The sequence below is a fragment of the Rhipicephalus sanguineus genome, chromosome 8, assembly GCF_013339695.2.
Source record: "Rhipicephalus sanguineus isolate Rsan-2018 chromosome 8, BIME_Rsan_1.4, whole genome shotgun sequence".
Lineage (NCBI taxonomy): Eukaryota > Metazoa > Arthropoda > Arachnida > Ixodida > Ixodidae > Rhipicephalus > Rhipicephalus sanguineus.
The window spans coordinates 168,647,732-168,667,181 of NC_051183.1; the positions used below are offsets into that span (position 1 = coordinate 168,647,732).

Sequence of the window (19,450 nt, forward strand, 5' to 3'; positions counted from 1 at the left end):
ACGCTCTGTTGGCGACACGCGATATGGACGTTGCCGCAGTTGTGGTTGGGCGCCAGTGTCGATGCGATGTGTGACAGCAGACGTGCGGCCTAGAGAAGTTTGCGCTACATCGAACGAAGAACGAAATTCTTCCAACAGGCATAGAAGCTGGGAACGCTCGACCGACGTAAGGTGTTCAGCAATCGAGGGACCAAATAAATCAGCGGGTGACGAATCAGATGTGGAAACAGCACTGAGCGAATGGGAGCTGGCGCAGTGCGTGTCACCCGGTGCGTCCATAACTTGTGCGTCTTCGAGGGCTTCAGCTCTGGCGAGACATTCCCCTCGCACCAACCTAACAATGTACGGGGATGGGTTCGTAATAAAAATATCGGTGTCGCCCTGAATGACTTGCACGGTCGCAAATGGCACCAACAAGCCTTTTCTAGTGAAGACGCGGTCAGATGGAGAGAGGAGTGCAACGGCGTCGGCGAAACCGGTGCAGCAGACTGAGACAGCCGTTGACGAGTTTGCAGGAAGTGTGGTGTCGTGTTTGACGAGTACCTTGGTCGCAGCCGGTGGACTGTCCGCCGGCGTCAAATCTGAGAATGGTGAGAGCTCTATTTCGGCTGGTGCGCAACGAATTACGGCGGCGTGACGGGCGAGAAAATCCCATCCCAGGATGACGTCGTGAGAGCATGAGGAAATTATGATGAATTCGACGGCGTACAGAGCGTCCTGAATCATGACACGGGCTGTGCACACCGCTGTCGGGTGAATACTGTGAGCGCTGGCTGTACGGAGGGAGAGCCCGGAAAGTGGCGTCATCACTTTTCGTAGCAATATATATATATATATATATATATATATATATATATATATATATATATATATATAAAAGAAAGTTCTGAAGGTCCGGTGCACATGTAGTTGAAGAAATGAAGGAGCACACTTACGAAAATTGCATATTTTTACTCATTTACGTTTCGGCCGTGGCACGGCCTTCGTCAGAACGAAAGCCGTGCTGACATTCTGACGAAGGCCGTGCCACGGCCGCAACGTAAATGAGTAAAAATATGCAATTTTCGTAAGTTTGTTCCTTCATTTCTTCAATTATATATATATATATATATATATTGTTACGAATTGGGTTTTCGTGTCGATGAAAGCCGGGAGGCTGGCGAGCCGATGATGCCGGAGATCGGACTTATCGCTGAGGATCAGGACAAGGAGGCAAAACGTTTATGAAACGGTAACAACGTTTATAGCAGGTATAGCAGGTAATAGCAGGTTATAGGAGGTTATAGAGGGTATGCACTGTGCCTTGATCCGCGAGGTGGCGATAGCATCGCCGGGCAGCGACGCCATTTTGGCGGTCCGGCCGTTCGTGAGCGCAGTAGCAGGTAGCAGTACCGGGAGTATCGGGCTACGTTTTGTATGCGTTCTGCTTAGCCCACGCACAGCAGTGTCTCGTGCGCGGTGCGTATTTATTGCGTGAAAATCTTGGAACGAATTTATTTGTGTGTGCGGAGAGACGGTACGTGCCGTGGTTGCACGTCAGCCAGCTGCGACAATGGTGAACTGCGCCGTGTTTGGTTGTAACAACCACACGAAAAAGAAGCCTGTGGATCAGAATGCTGCCTCGGTTGGTTTCTTTTTCATGCCAAAGGCCAGCTTTGCAGGTGCAATGAGCAGCTTGTACCTCACCGTCTTCTTTGATGAGAAGCCACGGCGTAAGCAGCTTTTCATTAAATGACTGTGAATGACGAACCTGGGAGTACAAACAGACAACCTGAGTGATGTGACCTAAACATTTGAAATAAATTAGAAAGCTGTCGTAGCTGCAAAGTTGGAACACTAAAAAATGTCTGAATAAAGCAACGTCAACGCTGATTTGCACGACGTAAGTGATCGACGCAACGCGGCTTCTTAAATTCTGGCGATCGCGTTTAATGCGGAATGGAGTTAGATCATACTTAATCCTTCAGAAAGCTGCGCGTTGCCCTAGCTAGAACTGTCGCTTAACGCTTGCGATAACTCAGCTGCACACGAGCAAGGCAATCAGCGGTTGTTGAAATGCGAAAACCATTTAGAAACAGCCACTGGCAAGTGCTGTAATCCCTTCCTGCCCTGACGTCCCGTTACCGTGTTTACGGGTTTCACACGGCGCTAGCACGACAGAACAAACGCGATTAGAAATTAACGGGGAAGTCGGCTTACTTTTCTGACAACAGCGATTGTGCTGTACGGCAGAACTTTGACGCCTGCACTAAAAAGCTGCGATAAATCGGCTACACATTAGCACCGCACGCAGCGGTTGTTGAGAAGCAAAAACCATTTGAAAACAGCACTACAGCAATTGCTGTGATCTCTTTTATGCCATTACATCCCGTTACTGGGTTTACAGTATCGGCAGAGCGCTCGCACGGCACAATAAACGCGATTACAAGTGGACGTGGGAAGTCTACCTTTCCAACTACAACTATCGTGCTGTCTTGGAGAACCTTGACACCCGGCTGCTGCACCCATCCGCTCGTGAGATAGTTGTGACCGTGCATGGATTTATAAGCTTTCAGTTGCTCACGCGACACAAAACTTGTCTCATGAAAAAGGTAGTCCTTCATGTCGGTGAAGTCGACCCGCGGCAGCATGCAGTGCAACATCGGGTTGAAGTTCAGCGTCTTCGAGTTCGAGTGGGTCTGCGCCGCCGCGCAGACGCACTTTCTCCAGGTAGCGCAATCGCGCAGGTTTATCTAACCCACGTGCGTATGCGCTTAAGTCCATTGCAGTCCACAGATGCACCAAGAAAAGCGAAAAAACAGATAGTTCCACAGTGCCACCATGAGCGCCGCGAACCACCGAGACCGCCAAAATGGCGGCATCCTGGAACGACGCTAGCGCTCCTTGCGGATGACGTCAGGTGCATACCCCCTATAGCAGGACAGAGCCTGCCAGCACGACCAAGTCGGCTGGGGCGTCTCTTCTAACAACAGACCAGCCTGGTCTTAAATAGGGGACCTGTCCATTGTTGACAGGGTGGCTCTTTAGTCCCAGGTGTGGACAGGGAGGCTCTTTGGTCCCAGGTGTTGCGCAGCCTTTCCATCATCCTCAGGAATGCTGTTTTCCGTAGCTGGGTAGCTTGGAAGAACGACTGGCATCAGTCGACGGGGCCGGCTGGGCGAAGACACCGTTTTCCGAGATTGCAGACAAAGCATGCAGGGGTTGATCCCTCTTTCCAGGTAGCAGGTGCTGGCTTTTTTTCTTGGACGCAGGGCAGACGCTGACCGCGATGCCGTGAACTTCCAACGAAGTGCAGGTTTTTAACAAGGTGTGGGTTCGAGCTAGTTGGTACTCCATGATCACTACTTCTTGCGCAAAATTTTTTCTAAGACGACGGACGAAACGCCCGTCCGTGTCTGTTTCGTCCGTCGTCTTAGAAAAATTTTGCGCAAGAAGTAGTGATCATGAAGTGCAGGTGTTTGTTCGCTTCCCCGTTCGGTCAGGTGCTCTGGCACAACAGCACCCCCGCCACAAGACAATGCATCCAGAGTGCGAGCTGTCAAACGCAGCTGGGATGATGCGATGCTGATTGACCATTTTCAACTGTGGCCGTACCGCTCTTTCCTCGAGGAGTGACCTCCATGGCTCAGCAGCGGTTCACTGGAACTGCCAAGATTCAACACAAAGCCAAACCACTCTGGCCAAAGCAAGTGCCCTCCAAATGCTGATCAAATCGCCAGACCAGCATAAAAGAACAAAACATTTCCTAGAGATTACGCTAAGCTAAAATTAAAACATCACGAGCAACGTATCTCAGGAAGAATACCAAAGTGAGGACCTCTAGCCAAGTGTCAGTACGTGACACTGCTAAAACCAATCAGAATTTCTTAGCGAGCGATTCTCAGTGGTGACATCGGCAGATTGGGGACAATCGAAGTTGCTGGGGAAGACTCAATTTTGCCCCAAAACTACAAACACTTCATAAGTGCTCCCTAAATCGAGCGCCTTGGCACCACTCGCAAGTGTTCTGAATGCTTATCAGCAAAACATCTCAGGACAAATAACACCAGCCTTTCGCTGAAACGCTTTCCCTCATTGCACTTGGCAAATGAGTTACTACATAAAGAAAACAGAGCTCTTCAAACTAAATGCGAAGTAAAACTGAAAATCAAACTCACGCGTTTAACGCAAAACAACGAGAAACTAAAATTACACTGACGCGCATACTAACACGTAACGCAAAACACGTCAGTAGTACGTTAAACAGAGGCTTTTATCATTCAGCCTTCATCTCTGTAACCACTACGAAAAGCTGTGCTCCACTCGAGCGCTAACAGCTATGTTTCTAGCTGTCGAAACAAAGCTATTTAAAACGGAGGCTTTAAACTCAGCCTACATCTCCTTTAAAACAATTCACAGCTCTTTACACTAGCGCTAACGGTAATGGTTCTAAATATTAATAAAAGAAACAAATACCCAAACAAACATCTCCATGTTTGCTTCTGCGATGAGGAGGAAATTAAAATTTACAAAAACAGTGACGCATTCCTTACTCATCAGCAGACGACCAAATGTAAGCACGCAAATTAGTTACTAAAATTGGATACAAGAGAAAGTCTTGGTATCCGTCATTGTACTGTGCTTTTCTCCATACAGCACCCCTTCAGACGAGCTCTGGGGAGACGCGCATTCCACCCTTTTCGAGGGGTCCGATCTCGATAAAGGGACAGGGAACAAACCTGTCCGACACACTTAGTAGCGGCTACCTTTGTACCGTGGTCGCCGAACTCAGACAAACCGGCATACCAGCGGTTTTGTCTGCCTATTGTACCCCTCCGGGCTGAGCCGGTACCCTTTCGCCGCTGTGGGGAACAGCCTTTGTCGCTATTCCGTTGTACGCGACACCTCGCTGCGCTCCTGGCTCTACTAGGTAGTGAAAAGGATGAGACCAGGTGAAGACTTCGGCGTCTGAATTTCACTGAAATTCCTTTCTTCGCGACGCGCTTCACGCCTAATCTCGGTTTCCGCAGGAGTCTGAACTTGACACTTTTTCCAGCAGGCATTTTCAGATTCTCCTGTACCTTTCTCCTGGTGGGCCTCTTCGTGATCTGAAGCCCAGCCTTTAACCTGGCGTCTCGAGAGATGACGTCATCGCGCCTAGCGACTTTAGTGCGCTTAACGCCACTCGTCGCCCTCGCGTTTGCCTTCACGTGTTTTCGCCGACGCCTTTTCTTTTCGGTACTGCTCGGAATTCTCGCAGCATCGGCACTCGTACGCGCAAGTACGCTGCATTCGATTTGCTTTGCCAAAGCTTGAGACGGCTCAACTGACTGATTCTCGGGGCCACGGCTAGGTGTCTGTGCGTCTGACCTAACGGTAATCCCGACACGCTCTAAGTCAGCTAGCTCACCCTGAGCTGTCTCTCTAGTTTCGGGTGACCTATCGCTATGGTAGATAGACCCTTTTCTCAGGCCTTCGAAGTCGGCCTCCTGATCACTATCCGCCTCGTGCATCGGTATGGTGGCGCCACCACTCGGCTAAGGCGGTTGTGCCCTCTCACAAACCCCCATAGGATCCCATGCATTTTCAATAAAGTTTGCGATTCCGTTGCGCAAAAACAAACTAGCGCCATCTCTCGACAATACGCCACACCGACGACGCAACACGTCCTCTTGCTTCCACCGACTGGCCATGCTCCAAGCTAACTCCTCTCGCCACTTTCTTTTATTTCTTTCGGTGGCCGTGAGAGCGCGCGCTCTGCACTGTGCAGTAGCACACCCGACAAGACCGGCTGGGCTCGTCGCTTTCGTCGCGTCTTCCTTGAACGTTGGAACGTTAATATTGTGTTAAGGCGGTGGCCACACGTCGGACGATGAGCCCTGATTTCGTTCAGCTGCCATCTCATCAACAGCAATGTTTCAGACGCCTCAGCTGTGTACTTTTGTCCGTTGGTTGCTGGACAAGATGGCCTCCTGCAAGACCGCGTTTTTCCAAGTCAGCTGTGTGTGTAGTTCTCGGCGTCGTAGCAGTTTGATGACGCGAGGACGTCAACTGGTGCTACATCGTGGGAACCGCTGAAGTGACTGCAAGCTTGACGACATTGTGCCAGAATGTCCTAGCGTACTGTACGCACACGATTGTGCTACACTTGAAATACCGCGCTTGGCCTCGCGCGTCAACCTGGTACGCCTGTGTGCAACAAGTGTGTTGTTATCGTTGTTGCGTCGATAAATATTGAATTGCAATTGGAATACCGTTTTTGCACAGGTGAGTGAAGCTGTAAGTAGTTGCCCTTCTCTATGCTCGCTACTCCTCGAACATTACTTCCAGAATCGCATTTTATGTTTTGTTGCACGTACCAAAGGAAAATCTAGCATACGAGATACATTACACCCGTGCGCATTTCCTGCATAAATCTGAGTAATGCCACGCGTGCGCATTTCCTATATACGTCTGAGTAATGCCATGCTCAATTTAAAGCGCATGTGTTAGAGGATTGTGGCTTCAGTGGTGAAAGTGATTAGATATTCCGAAATATGTGATTGCAATGCAGTTAGAACATTCTCGTATGTTAACGCGGTCTGTGAACAAAAAAAAAACTCTGTGTCAATGTTTGTTGGTCATTTGCTAAAGTACTTTCACGCATTATTATGCAGCTGTGTGACGGCTGCTAAAACGTTGAGCAAGTTAGATTTTGGTTTTCTTGGCCTAGTTGAGTGCTACGAGTGTTGGGCGAAGAAGAAAACGCGTGTCTTTTGTGCGTTTCTTAAGCAGGCATACAGCCGTAATAGTCATTGTTGTTGTACTGTTTGGGGTGTTCAATAAAGGAAGAATGCTGTTTTGTACTGCAACAGTTTTTATTTCATCTGTGTTAACGGATCACGCAAACAACTTGGACACATGCACGTAAGAAACGTACGCAGTTCATCGCGCGCACGCATAAAAAGCGGGCCTGTCATTTTAAAACAAATAGTATAGAACAATCGACGTAACAGACGGCATGGTTGTCTAGTGGAGCAGCGTCGGCAGTACAAATATTAAACCAGAATGAAAAATGAATAGAAAAACGGCGAGTAACGGGCGCTTTGCCCACGGCTTCTATGAGCCGCGCATATCCACCTATCGTCACCGTCCGCCGTTGGTGGCGCCACCAGTACCACTGAAAGCAGCAGCGCACGAGGCGGATAACGCACATCAGCGTCCTGCGCTTCGCGACGAGCTTCAGCCTCTAGCCCGTCGCGACGCTTCTCGACCTCTTGGTGTTCGCGGCGCGCCTCGGCCTGTAGCGCTTCGCGATGGGCCTCAGCCTCTAGCGCTTTACAACGCGCTTCCGCGCTGTTTTTACTGTCACGACTTTCGCAGTCAGCAGGACCTGGAGCTGCGAAGTGGCGCAAGAAGGCTTCTTTGGCCTTATCAAAGTCTTGCGCTTCTCCAGCGGATAAGCGCTCCAAAAGAGATGCGACCTCTCACGGGAGCAACGCGAGAAGCCTCTCCAGAAGGTCTTGGCCAACACCGACATCTTCGCAGATCTTTTCAAACTTAACGAGAAAAGGTACAATGTTCTCGCTTATCTCGAAGATCTTGAGTTGGCATTGTGCTCGCTGGCACTTAATCGCCTGGATATCACGATCAAGCTTTTTCATTTCGAGAGCATGTTCTCGCTCCTCGCGACGTTCCCGAGCCTGCCTCTCTTCGCGTCTTTCGCGTTCCTCCAACTCCCTCTCTTCGTGACGCCTAACTGCATCCTGCTCTTCGCGCCTTTGACGCTCTTCAATCTTCCGCTCCTCGTCCTGCAGCGCCTTGGCACTGTACTTATCGTCTTGACTTTCACAGTCGGCCTGCTTCACAGCAGCAATGTGGCCTAACAACGCTTTCTTAGCTGCATCGAAGTCTCGATTACCCAAGTCAAACATGCGCTCCAAAACGCATCCTATATTCTGCGGAAGCAACTGGATCAATCTTTGTAGCCAAAAGTCTCGGCTGATCTCATGTTTTCCACAAGTTTCTCCAAAATCAGCGAGGAAAGCAACAATGTCCTCACCTGTCTGGAAAACGCGGAGCTTGATTCGTGCTTTCCCCCATTTACGCGATTCCTCTTTACGGTCGAGCTCCCTCTTATTTAGTTCGTGCTCTAAGCATTCCCATAGCTCTGTGCGCTCATGCAGCTTTGCCTCCCGCTGGCGCTGCTCAATGTCTCGCTCGAACATTTCGCGCTCTTGCCTCCAGCCTTATGTCGGTAACCAACTCCCAAAGCTCCTCAGCTTCACTGATGGTCACCTCTTCTTCCTCCATTACCTCGAGAATCGCTGCCCTTGTTTTTGCGGAGCCGGTGTAAATGCCCAACTCCTCACAAATCTGGAGGTGGTACTTCTCCATCGCGATCGCGTTTCTCGTGATGTTTTCCTACGAAATTTACTCTTACTTTAAAACGAATACCATGGTTTAAAGTGAGTAAAATGAATCAAATAAAACAAACACAAAACTCTCTCCTAACATCTGCCTGTGCTAGAGAGATCTGGCGAAATGACCAGTAAACGTTGGGCACTCACACAACCAAAGTAGCTGACTCCAGTCGAACTCGTGGCTGCCGTCGAGCGGTGTCGCTGTCGTCCTGGTGCCTGCAGGGATCCGATCCGGCTTGCCAACCGTAGGGTAGCGTATCCCAGCGCTGCCAACCACTGTTACGAATGGGGGTTGCGTGTCGATGAAAGCCGGAAGGCTGGCCAGCCGGTGTAGCCGAAGATCGGACTTATCGCTGAGGATCAGGACAGGGAGGCAAAACGTTTATAAAACGGTAACAACGTTTATAGCAGGTGTAGCAGGTAATAGCAGTTTATAGCAGGTTATAGCAGGACAGAGCCTGCCAGCACGACAAAGTCGGCTGGGGCGTCTCTTCTAACAACAGACCAGCCTGGTCTTAAATAGGAGACCAGTCCATTGTTGACAGGGTGGCTCTTTGGTCCCAGGTGTGGACAGGGAGGCTCTTTGGTCCCAGGTGTTGAGCAGCCTCTCCATCATCCTCAGGAATGCTGCTTTCCGTAGCTGGGTAGCTTGGAAGAACGACTGGCATCAGTCGACGGGGCCGGCTGGGCGAAGACACCGTTTTCCGAGATTGCAGACAAAGCATGCAGGGGTTGATCCCTCTTTCCAGGTAGCAGGTGCTGGCTTTTTTTCTTGGGCGCAGGGCAGACGCTGACCGCGATGCCGTGAACTTCCAACGAAGTGCAGGTGTTTGTTCGCTTCCCCGTTCGGTCAGGTGCTCTGGCACAACAATATATATATATATATATATATATATATATATATATATATATATATATATATATATATATATATATATATATATATATATATATATATATATATATATATATGCTCGCCTAGCAGAAGAGCGTTAGCTGAGCAGCTGATTCCACGTCACGTCACTGCAGCTCATCCTCACGTCACGTCGCGCTCAGATACCGCCCTAGTTCTGACCATAAACGTTGCCAACCACCGATCCGCCTGAGTTACTCAAATGACTCGGCGGGCAGATTCCGAGAAACCAAAGTATTTGGGTTCCGGGGGATGTATGGTTGCAAAGACTTAACAGAATTGACGGAAGGGCACCACCAGAAGTGGAGCCTGCGGCTTAATGCAAAGCTGACAAGGCCTGGAGTGCAGCCTTACTGGCGACCACAGCCAGCTATGCACTCCCTTACCAGAGCAGGATTGGCCACCCTGGTGTATTACTTGGCCACTACCTCCCACATGAATACACCAATTAACCCTCGGCCCTCAGTCCCCAGCGGCTGCGAAGCAATTGACCAAGGCGGCGGTCAGACCTGCGACGCAGAAGAGGGTGCTAAGAACCTCTGGGTCCGGATAGACACCATTGTATCTGAACTTGGCAACGCATAACGCTAGAACTTTATCTAGTGAGGCGAGTCTAGCTGTACTATTCGAGGAATTCATCATCATCATCATCATCATCAGCCTGTCTACGCCCACTGCAGGGCAAAGGCCTCTCCCATGTTCCGCCAATCAACCCGGTCCTGTGCTTTCTGTTGCCACGTTATACCTACGAACTTCTTAATCTCATCTACCCACCTAATTTTCTGTCTTCCCCTCACGCGTTTGCCCTCTCTTGGAATCCAGTCAGTTACCCTTAATGACCACCGGTTATCCTGCCGACGTGCTACATGGCCGGCCCACATCCATTTCTTCTTCTTAATTTCAACTATGATATCCTTAACCCCCGTTTGTTCCCTGACCCACTCTGCTCTCTTCCTGTCTCTTAAGGTTACACCTATCATTTTCCTTTCCATCGCTCGCTGCGTCGTCCTCAATTTAAGTTGAACCCTCTTTGTAAGTCTCCAGGTTTCTGCTCCGTAGGTGAGTACCGGTAAGATGCAGCTGTTATATACCTTCCTCTTGAGAGATAGTGGTAGACTACCATTCATGATTTGATAATGCTTGCGGAATGAGCCCCAACCCATCCTTATTCTTCTAGTTATTTCACTCTCATGGTTCGGCTCCGCGGTTACTACCTGTCCTAAGTAGACGTACTCCTTTACAACTTCCAGCGTCTCGCCACCTATCGCAAAGCGCTGTTCTGTGCCAAGATTGTTCCACATTACTTTAGTTTTATGCATATTAATTTTCAGACCTACTCTTCTACTTTCCGTATCCAGTTCAGTAATCATGAGCTGTAATTCGTCTCCCGCGTTACTCATCAATGCAATGTCATCAGCGAATCGCAGGTTACTGAGATACTCTCCATTAACTCTTATCCCTAATTCTTCCCAATCTAGGTCCCTGAAAACCTCCTGTAAACACGCGGTGAATAGCATTGGAGAGATCGTGTCTCCCTGTCGTACGCCCTTCTTTATTGGGATTCTGTCGCTTTCTTTATGAAGGACTATAGTGGCTGTGGATGCGCTGTAGATTTCTTCCATTATGTTTATATAGGCTTCGTCGATGCCCTGATTCCGCAGTGCTTGCATGACTGCTGATGTCTCCACCGAATCAAATGCTATGTACAGGGGTTGGTTGTATTCCGCGCATTTCTCTATCACCTGATTGATAGTATGAATATGGTCTATTGTTGAGAAGCCTGTACGAAATCCTGCCTGGTCCCTTGGTTGATTAAACTCTAATGTCGTATTAATTCTGTTAGCAATTACTTTTGTGAATAGCTTGTAGACAACGGACAGTAAGCTCATGGGCCTGTAATTTTTCAGGTCCTTGACGTCCCCTTTCTTATGGATCAAGATGATGTTGGCATTCTTCCAAGATTCTGGTATCCTCCCTGGTATTCGAGAAATTAGAGGGTGTTAAATGGGATGTAATAGAGCTCAGTCTGGTTAGGAGGCCACAGGAGGCTTATACAGTGCTGAAGAACGGGCACGTCCTATGCTATCGTGGCTTAGCTGACAGAAGAGAACTATTCATAAAAATATAGCTGGCAACATAGAGGAATACTATAGCATTAATGAGAGGGAGATATGTATCGTAATTAAGTTTAATAAGAGGTCAAGATGAAGGTGGTACAGGCCTACGCGCCTACATCCAGCCATGATGATCAGCTGATTGAACGCTTCTACGAAGACGTAGAATGAGCACTGAGTAAGGTAAAGACACAGTATACTGCACTGATGGGCGACATTAAAGGGGCCCTGCAACACCTGTGTTAGTTATATTGGAGTAGTCCCATTATTGACGTATGACTCTTCACGAGTCATATGCCGCAAAAGTTTTTCGAATCCGTCGAGTCTAAGTGGGTTACCAAATTATAGAAATCACGTTCCCCAGCTTTCTCCCTCAACTCAACGCCGCGAGCGTGCGGAAAGCTGCGCGGGGCGTGGAGGGAGGGAGGGCGGAGGTGCGAGAGGCGCCCAAGAGTTACGTCAGCGCCGGCGGCATTTTTTTTCTTCATTTTTTTCTCTCTGGCGTCTCGGCGCAACCACGTGCTCCATGGCGCCACTTCCGGTCGGCTTGCGTGGTCGTCGTCGAGCGGAGCCCATCGCACCGTGTATCGCGCGTGCTTGAAAACAGCGAATCGGTTTGGTAATGTTGAGTGTGCACCTCGAACTGCCGTAGTGTTTTCATCGCTCCGCTAACCATGGACGCAAACCTGCGTGCGCGTTTGGAATGAATGACAGCTGAGATGGGTTTCGACTCACACTCCGATACACCGCCTCGTCGCACTGCTCGCGCTTGAATCGTATTCAACACGGCAAAGCTGCGTGCACCCTTCTCCCAGTGGCGGTACTTCGATGCTGTTTGCTGTTCGAATGCGGGAGCACAGCGAGTGCGTGCTGACAACAAAGAACTAAAGACTAGAAGAAAGGATCGTGGGGCATAGGGCCGGCGCGGACCATCCCCCGGCTGTCTGCAGCTACCGTGAAAATGCGAGTCTGCTTGGTTGCTGTGTCGCGGTTTCTAGGGAACGTGAGACTCCGGGGAGGATACGCCGAGGTACGGCTCGTTGACATACTGAACAGACAGCGAACGGGACTCTCGCCATACAGCGAACACAGGTATCCTAAACTAGCCGGCGCCAGCATTGTTATCGGAGAAATGCTGCACCGCTGCCTCGGTAGGTCGTGAGAACGTGCCGACGATGCAGTTTCCAGCTGACGAGGCAACACTCGAACGGCTGCCACTCTAAACGGCAAAAAGCACAGCAATATTCACGATTTCGGCACTACGCATGGTGAAGAAAACGCAACCACGCAACTGCGAGCAGACGAGCTGTCGGTGAGACCGGAAGTGCTAATATTAATGTTTGTTCGGAGTTTTAACGGCATAACACAATATAAACATACATATTATCTACTTATTGAACTCAAAATTAACGACGAAGGTAATAATGAGGGTGTTATCGTGATTATAACATCAGCCAATGGTGGAAGCGCCGACAATCGCGTCATATATTGCGGACTAATACATCATTTGTCGAGAGAAGAGGGAGCGATTTTCAGCTGACTTTGAGAATTTATTGTAAATTCCAGGCTGCTCGCTTCGCTACAATATTTGGCTCGCGTGTTCTCGGGAGCCTCGACTAACGATTAGCAGCGCTTTTTGACCCTGCTCGAAAAGTGTTGCAGGGCACCTTTAATGAAAATGTAGGCAAGAAGCAGGCTGGAGATCATGCAGTTGGGGAATATGGCATCGGCTCTAGAAACGCTAGAGGGGAATTGCTAGTAGAGTTCGCAGAACGCAACAATTTACGGATCCTGAATACCTTCTACAGAAAACGAGCTACTCTTAAGTGGACGTGGAGGAGGCCTAATGGCGAAACTAAAAAAATCACAGCATATCCACGGAGTGAATGATGATGAGTGGGCGAAGCTGCGGAGGTTCATCGGTAAACCGTGAATCTTCCGTGAATTCTGCCCAGTACATCATCACCGACGTGAGATCGGGCGCGTTTATACTAAAGGTTCGATGAGTTATGATGACTTGCAGCTCACTTTAATTTTACATGTACGCTGTGAATTTTCATTGTTTAGAAAACCATTGCTTTAGAAAACATCTGGCGTCTTTCGTTAAGCAGCTGGCGTCTTTTCGTTTTGCTTTAGAAACATCTGGCGTTCTTTCGTTTTGCTTTTATAAAACATCTGGCGTCTTTCGTTGGTTTATTTCATCAATCAACGGCGTTTTGAACAAAATTTTTATTGTTTAATCACGCACAGGAGAAATCTCACCAGGCACTACCTTGGAGGTAAACAATGGCTGCTAATGGGAATGAGAGACAGAAGAAGTCGGCTTTTAGCTAACACTTACACTTCTACTTCTACTAACGTTTCCTACTGGAACATGCCAATGGCTGCTAATGGGGAATGAGAGACAGAAGAATTCGGCTTTTAGTTATTGCGCACGCTGCGAATTTTTATTGTTCACCAACGCACAGGAAAAATCTCCTACCGGCACCATCTTGGAGGTCAAGATCTGGTACTAGCGTTACGACTGGTTACGCACTACGACTACGACAACTATGAGGGAGGAACGGGTGCCGCTTTAAGGAGCTTCGCCCCTAAAATGAAATAGACTTCATAATGTGTGTCCACCCGGGCATTGTACAGGATCTAGAGGAAGTTAAGAAGATCCGATGCAGTGACTATAGAATTGTAAGAACTAGAATTCAAGCAGACTTGAGGAAGGAACGGCAGAAACTGATACGCAAGAAGCCGATTAATGAACTAGCTCTGAAAGGGAAAGTGCAGGAATTCAGAGTTTCACTTCAGAATAGGTACGCAGCTTTAACCGAGAAAACCGACCTTAGCGTTGACGCAATGAATGATAATCTGACTAGAAACATCAAGGAGTGTGCAGTGGAAGTCGGGGGTACAGTCGTTCGACAGGACACTGGTAAGCTATCCCAAGAGAAGAAAAACCTCATTAAGAAACTTCAAGCCGTGAAAGCCTCAAATGCAACAGACAAAATAGAGCTGGCGGAGCTTTGAAAGTTAATCGATAGGCGTAAAGTAGCCGACATAGAAAGTATAATATGGAGAGAATTGAGCATGCTCTAAAGAACGGAAGAAGCATCAAAGCTATGAAGATAAAACTGTGCGTAGGCAAAAATCAGATGTATGCATTAAGGGACAAGGAAGGCAAGGTCACAACCAATAGGGATAGAATAGTTGAGGTAGCGGAAGAGTTATACAGAGATGTGTACAGTAGCCGATACAGTCAGAATGATAACGTGAGGAGCAGTAATAGCCCGGACGAATCTGACATCCCACCAGTATTGACAGGAGAAGTAAAGAAAGCCCTAAAGGGAATGCAAAGAGGCAAAGCCGCTTTTGAAAGACGGTGGAGAGATTATGTTAGAAAAACTGGCCACGAATGTCTCTCGACGGGGAGGATACCAGGATCTTGGAAGAATGCCATAATCTTGATCCATAAGAAAGGGGACGTCAAGGACCTGAAAAATTACATGCCCATGAACTTACTATTCGTTGTCTACAAGCTATTTACAAAAGTAATTGCTAACAGAATTATATATATATATATATATATATATGCTTTGCGAAGTAGAGGACGTGCCACACGAAAACTTTTTATTAATCCGACGTTTCAGCCGGGGACCGGCCATCATCAGGGTTCCCTGATGAAGGCCGGTCCCCGGCTGAAACGTCGGATTAATAACAAGTTTTCGTGTGGCACGTCCTCTACTTCGCAAAGCATTGATTCGACTGGATCCAAGGACACTTCCTTCCTCATATATATATATATATATATATATATATATATATATATGTTTATAACTAAAGTAATGTGGAACAAGCTTGGCAGAGAAGAGCGCTTTGCTATAGGTGGCGAGACACTGGACGTTGTAAAGGAGTACGTCTACTTAGGACAGGTAGTAACCGCGGAGCCGAACCATGAGAGTGAAATAACCAGAAGAATAAGGATGGGATGGGGCTCATTCGGCAAGCATTATGAAATCATGAATGGTAGTCTACCACTATCCCCCGAGAGGAAGGTATATAACAGCTGCATCTTACCGGTTCTTACCTACGGATGAGAAACTTGGAGACTTACAAAGAGGGTTGAACTTAAATTGAGGACGACGCAGCGAGCGATGGAAAGGAAAATGATAGGTGTAATCTTAAGAGACAAGAAGAGAGCAGGGTGGGTCAGGGAACAAACAGTGAAAAAATCAAGAAGAAATGGATATGGACCGGCCACGCAGCACGTCGGCAGGATAACCGGTGGTCATTAAGGGTAACTGACTGGATTCCAAGAGATGGCAATCGCGAAGCCTTTGCCCTGCAGTGGGCGTAGACATACTGATGATATATATATATATATATATATATATATATATATATATATATATATATATATATATATATATATATATATATATATATATATATATATATATATATATATATGCCTGCATGGAAGATATATATATATATCATATATATATATATATATATATATATATATATATATATATATATATATATATATATATATATATATATATATATATATATATATATATATATATATATATATATATATATATATATATATATGTATGCACGTCGGTATGTCGGTGCGTGCTTAATTATCTCTGAAGCTATCATCTGCATGGTCACGAGCAACTCAATGCCTTGATAACGTACACACCGACGTTATTTTCTTCCGCAGGTATTGAAAGAATTCAGAGTGGAGAACCACCATGGGGACATTGGCTTCCTTTCACAGATGACGAGTCGGCCACAGAAAGCACCCAGGTTCCGCTTCATTAAACTCGAGTAGCAAGTACATGGGTGACTCTTCCGAGTACTTCAGATGAATTTAAATAAAGCATGCTCGCAAACTGCTTGTGTTGTTCTTGTAGAGGACGATGTAATGCTTACTTGTACGACCACCTTCGTTATTGTGTGCCAGTTGACGCAATTTACGCTGCTTCTCTGTGGCTTTATCGCTTGGTTCCTTGCAACACCACCAGGTAGGAGTCACGTCCGTAAATTCACGGCAGCGGCGGGAAGGATAGATGGCTATCTCATTTGCTGTAGCATTTGCTCTTTTCTTTCGCCCTCCTTTCGCATCCCTACAACGACGCTGTGCCGCGCTCTTAAAGGGTTACAAAACTAAGCGTCGCTCCTCGACGGTGGGACACGGGTATTCTCACACAGTCGGAGAACATGGGCGGATATCTGCGCCCAATTGTCGGTTGGCTGTGAATGTGCTTCTCGAAGCGGAACTGCGCTCGCTGTGGTGGCAGGGCAACATACTAATGCGAGACTTCCACGCGTCTCAGAGTCGCTCCGATAAAGTTGTCGCTGCCAGACAAAAAAAGTGGCCGAGGTCGTCCACAATGAAGGTGTGCGCGTGACGTGCGTTGCGCGAGTCACGTAGAGAGACAGAGATATAGCGGCTTGGCAACCTTTACGTCAGTTCGGTAGCAATGCAACACAAATTCAAGCCATCCTCACCTTGAGATTGATTCAGTACGCATCAGGGGCTGCGATTCCTGGCTAAAACGACACGAAGGACTAGGCGCCAGTATTTGTTTTCACCAGAGGTATTAACGTGAGCCTTCAAAAACCGGGCAAGCAAAAAAATACCGGCCTGCATGGAAGATGCGTACGGCGTGAGTCTTGTTTGGTGTCACCCCTCGCATTCTTAACTGCGCACTTCAGAAGCTGGTGGTGCGATTAACGACATGTGAGCGACTGGGAGTGAGGCGTTTCAAGCATATCGTTACGACTCGCATTTCCCTACGCACTCGCCCCTGCTTACCGTTCTGCAGCATCAACAATTATTCCAAGCACAAGCACACTGAAAAATCTAGAACATTCTTCCCTGCGAAGGTCGATAAGCAGCAGAGATTTCAACATCTTTGTAAGAAAACTATTGGTAATTCATATTTAAAGAAAAGCGGCGCACAAAAAGACGGAGACAAAGAAGAGAACCACACACAGCGCGGCGCTGTGTGTGGTTCTCTTCTTTGTCTCCGTCTTTTTGTGCGCCGCTTTTCTTTTAATATGAATATACACCAACTCGCCCAACTTTCTATTCTGTAACTATTGGTAAATACTTCATTGCCTCAGTAATTTTCACTTCGTATGGATGGTTGCAGCACACGACGTATCCTTGTGTAGTAAACAGGCGCAGCACTCCACACCGGACCAACGCCTCTTTGCAAGTACCACACACTTACACCTTTGCCACGTCTTTCTTTTCTGTAAAGGCACATGTTGCAAATAAAAGACAAAGAAGGGGCGTGTAGCACGAGCAACTGCCACGGGCGCTGGTACGTTCAGTTGGTTCCAATCGTTCGATATATTCAGACGGCCGGGTTCTGTTTCCTTCTTCGTCTCATCGCTACATTCGTACTGTTGCCGAAACCAGCCCGTTCGCCTGGTCCTCGACTTTCGTCAATGGATCAACTTCACACCAAGCGACGCTTGGCCCGAAAGGTCATTACCAAGGGCCTGTCAACGCTCGACGCCCTGCTTACAGATCTGACCACCCCGGCTGGCAAGCTCCAGGACGTCCTCGCCCTAATCGTGGTAAAGAACGCACCTCTCATCAACCTGGACAGCGAGATACAGGCTGCACTTCACTACGATGACTTGGAAGCAGACCAGACCTGACTACCGCTTACGAGTGCGAGAAGAAGGTGAGCTACACTCAAACGAGAGTCCGCCTCGCAACCGTGTCGCGTCCTCAAGATTTCCTGACCCATCCGTCTAGGCCGCAAGGCCCAACAACGCACCGTTCGTTTCGAAACCACAAGACGCCGCCATTTCAGCATTGACTGCAGCGTCGGTCTGTCGCATCGCACTAACTCAGGCTATGCAGGCGGGCCCCCACGGCATCCCAGGCCTTCTTTGTTCGGGAGCACGGTCTGGACGCGGACCAAAGCAACTACACCTTCCCTAAGCAGCAGTTCGCCGCGCACCATTCTATGAAGAACCTACCTCTACCCTACCCACCCCGGTCGAAGTGTTGTCGCTTCCGAAGACCTGTCGCTTCCCATGGAATTAACAGCACTTCAGCAGGAGGACGCGCCCGAACGGTACGCCGTGGAGACTGAGATGGCCAAGGGAGACCCCGGGCGCGCCATTCTCATCTACTACAAGACACCGGTTCCTCACGGCTTGAGCCACAGTTTGCCAAAGCAGTCCTAGTTCCCAGACAAACAGGGCGAACGCATGTACTATCCGTCGCGCGGCGCCCTGTACCTCCAGGGCCTGCCGCTAAAGCAACAGTGCGCGCAGCCCTTCTACGCGTCCCACGTGCTCCTCATGTCCGACCCTGGCGGTAGGATCTCGGGTTTGTCTTCATTCAAGGCCAAGCGAGTCCCTGATCCTGGCCGTATGGTCTCGAGTTCGTGTTCCTTCAAGCGTAGGCGAGTCGACGATCGGTACAGCCAGCAGCAGCGCTGCTACGACCAGCACTCAACCGGGCACATGCACTCCATGGCCGCGTACGGCGCCACCAAATACCGCAAGAAGATGGCGCCTTATACCAGAGAAAAGCACTGGATCGGCAGTCGCTACGCCACACATCCCCAGCAGTACGCCGTGCACACGATGCAGGAACCCGGCGGAAGCGAGGCCTGTCAAGGAGCGGGAGACACCGTGGTCGTCAAGTCAGCGGCGACGTCTCCAAGTACGCCGCCATGGCTCAGAATCAGGTAACCGAAGACGTTGGCTCGATGTACGTCATTGTTAGCAGAGCTCAGGCGGGCACCAACAATCCGCTGCCGACAACAGTGGACGTGCACGAATCTCCACTGCCTGCGAAAGCGGTGGAGATGCCCGTCTTCAGCGAGGTCGTTGCGGAACGCAACCAGGATGCCTCGGCATCGTCGTCGTCCTCGTCGAGCGAGGAAGAAAAATTGTCGTTGATCTCAGAGTCTTCGTCCAGCTTGGGTGCACCTGCGGACCAAAAGCACGCCGATGACTACCAGATTTCCGAAATTGTCAAGCAGCAAATGATCGCGCAGCAG

General features: G+C 48.7%; 1 protein-coding gene across 1 annotated transcript in view; it reads left to right on the forward strand.

Moving 5' to 3' along the window:
* The window catches only part of LOC119402470 (probable cytochrome P450 301a1, mitochondrial), a 274,119-nt gene extending 257,818 nt beyond the window's left edge, over nt 1-16,301 (forward strand). The window contains exon 9 of the mRNA XM_037669626.1: nt 16,135-16,301. Coding sequence (XP_037525554.1) covers nt 16,135-16,245 — 111 coding nt within the window. The 3' untranslated portion in view covers nt 16,246-16,301. The remainder of the gene's footprint in view (nt 1-16,134) is intronic.
* Nucleotides 16,302-19,450: the final 3,149 nt, after the last annotated feature.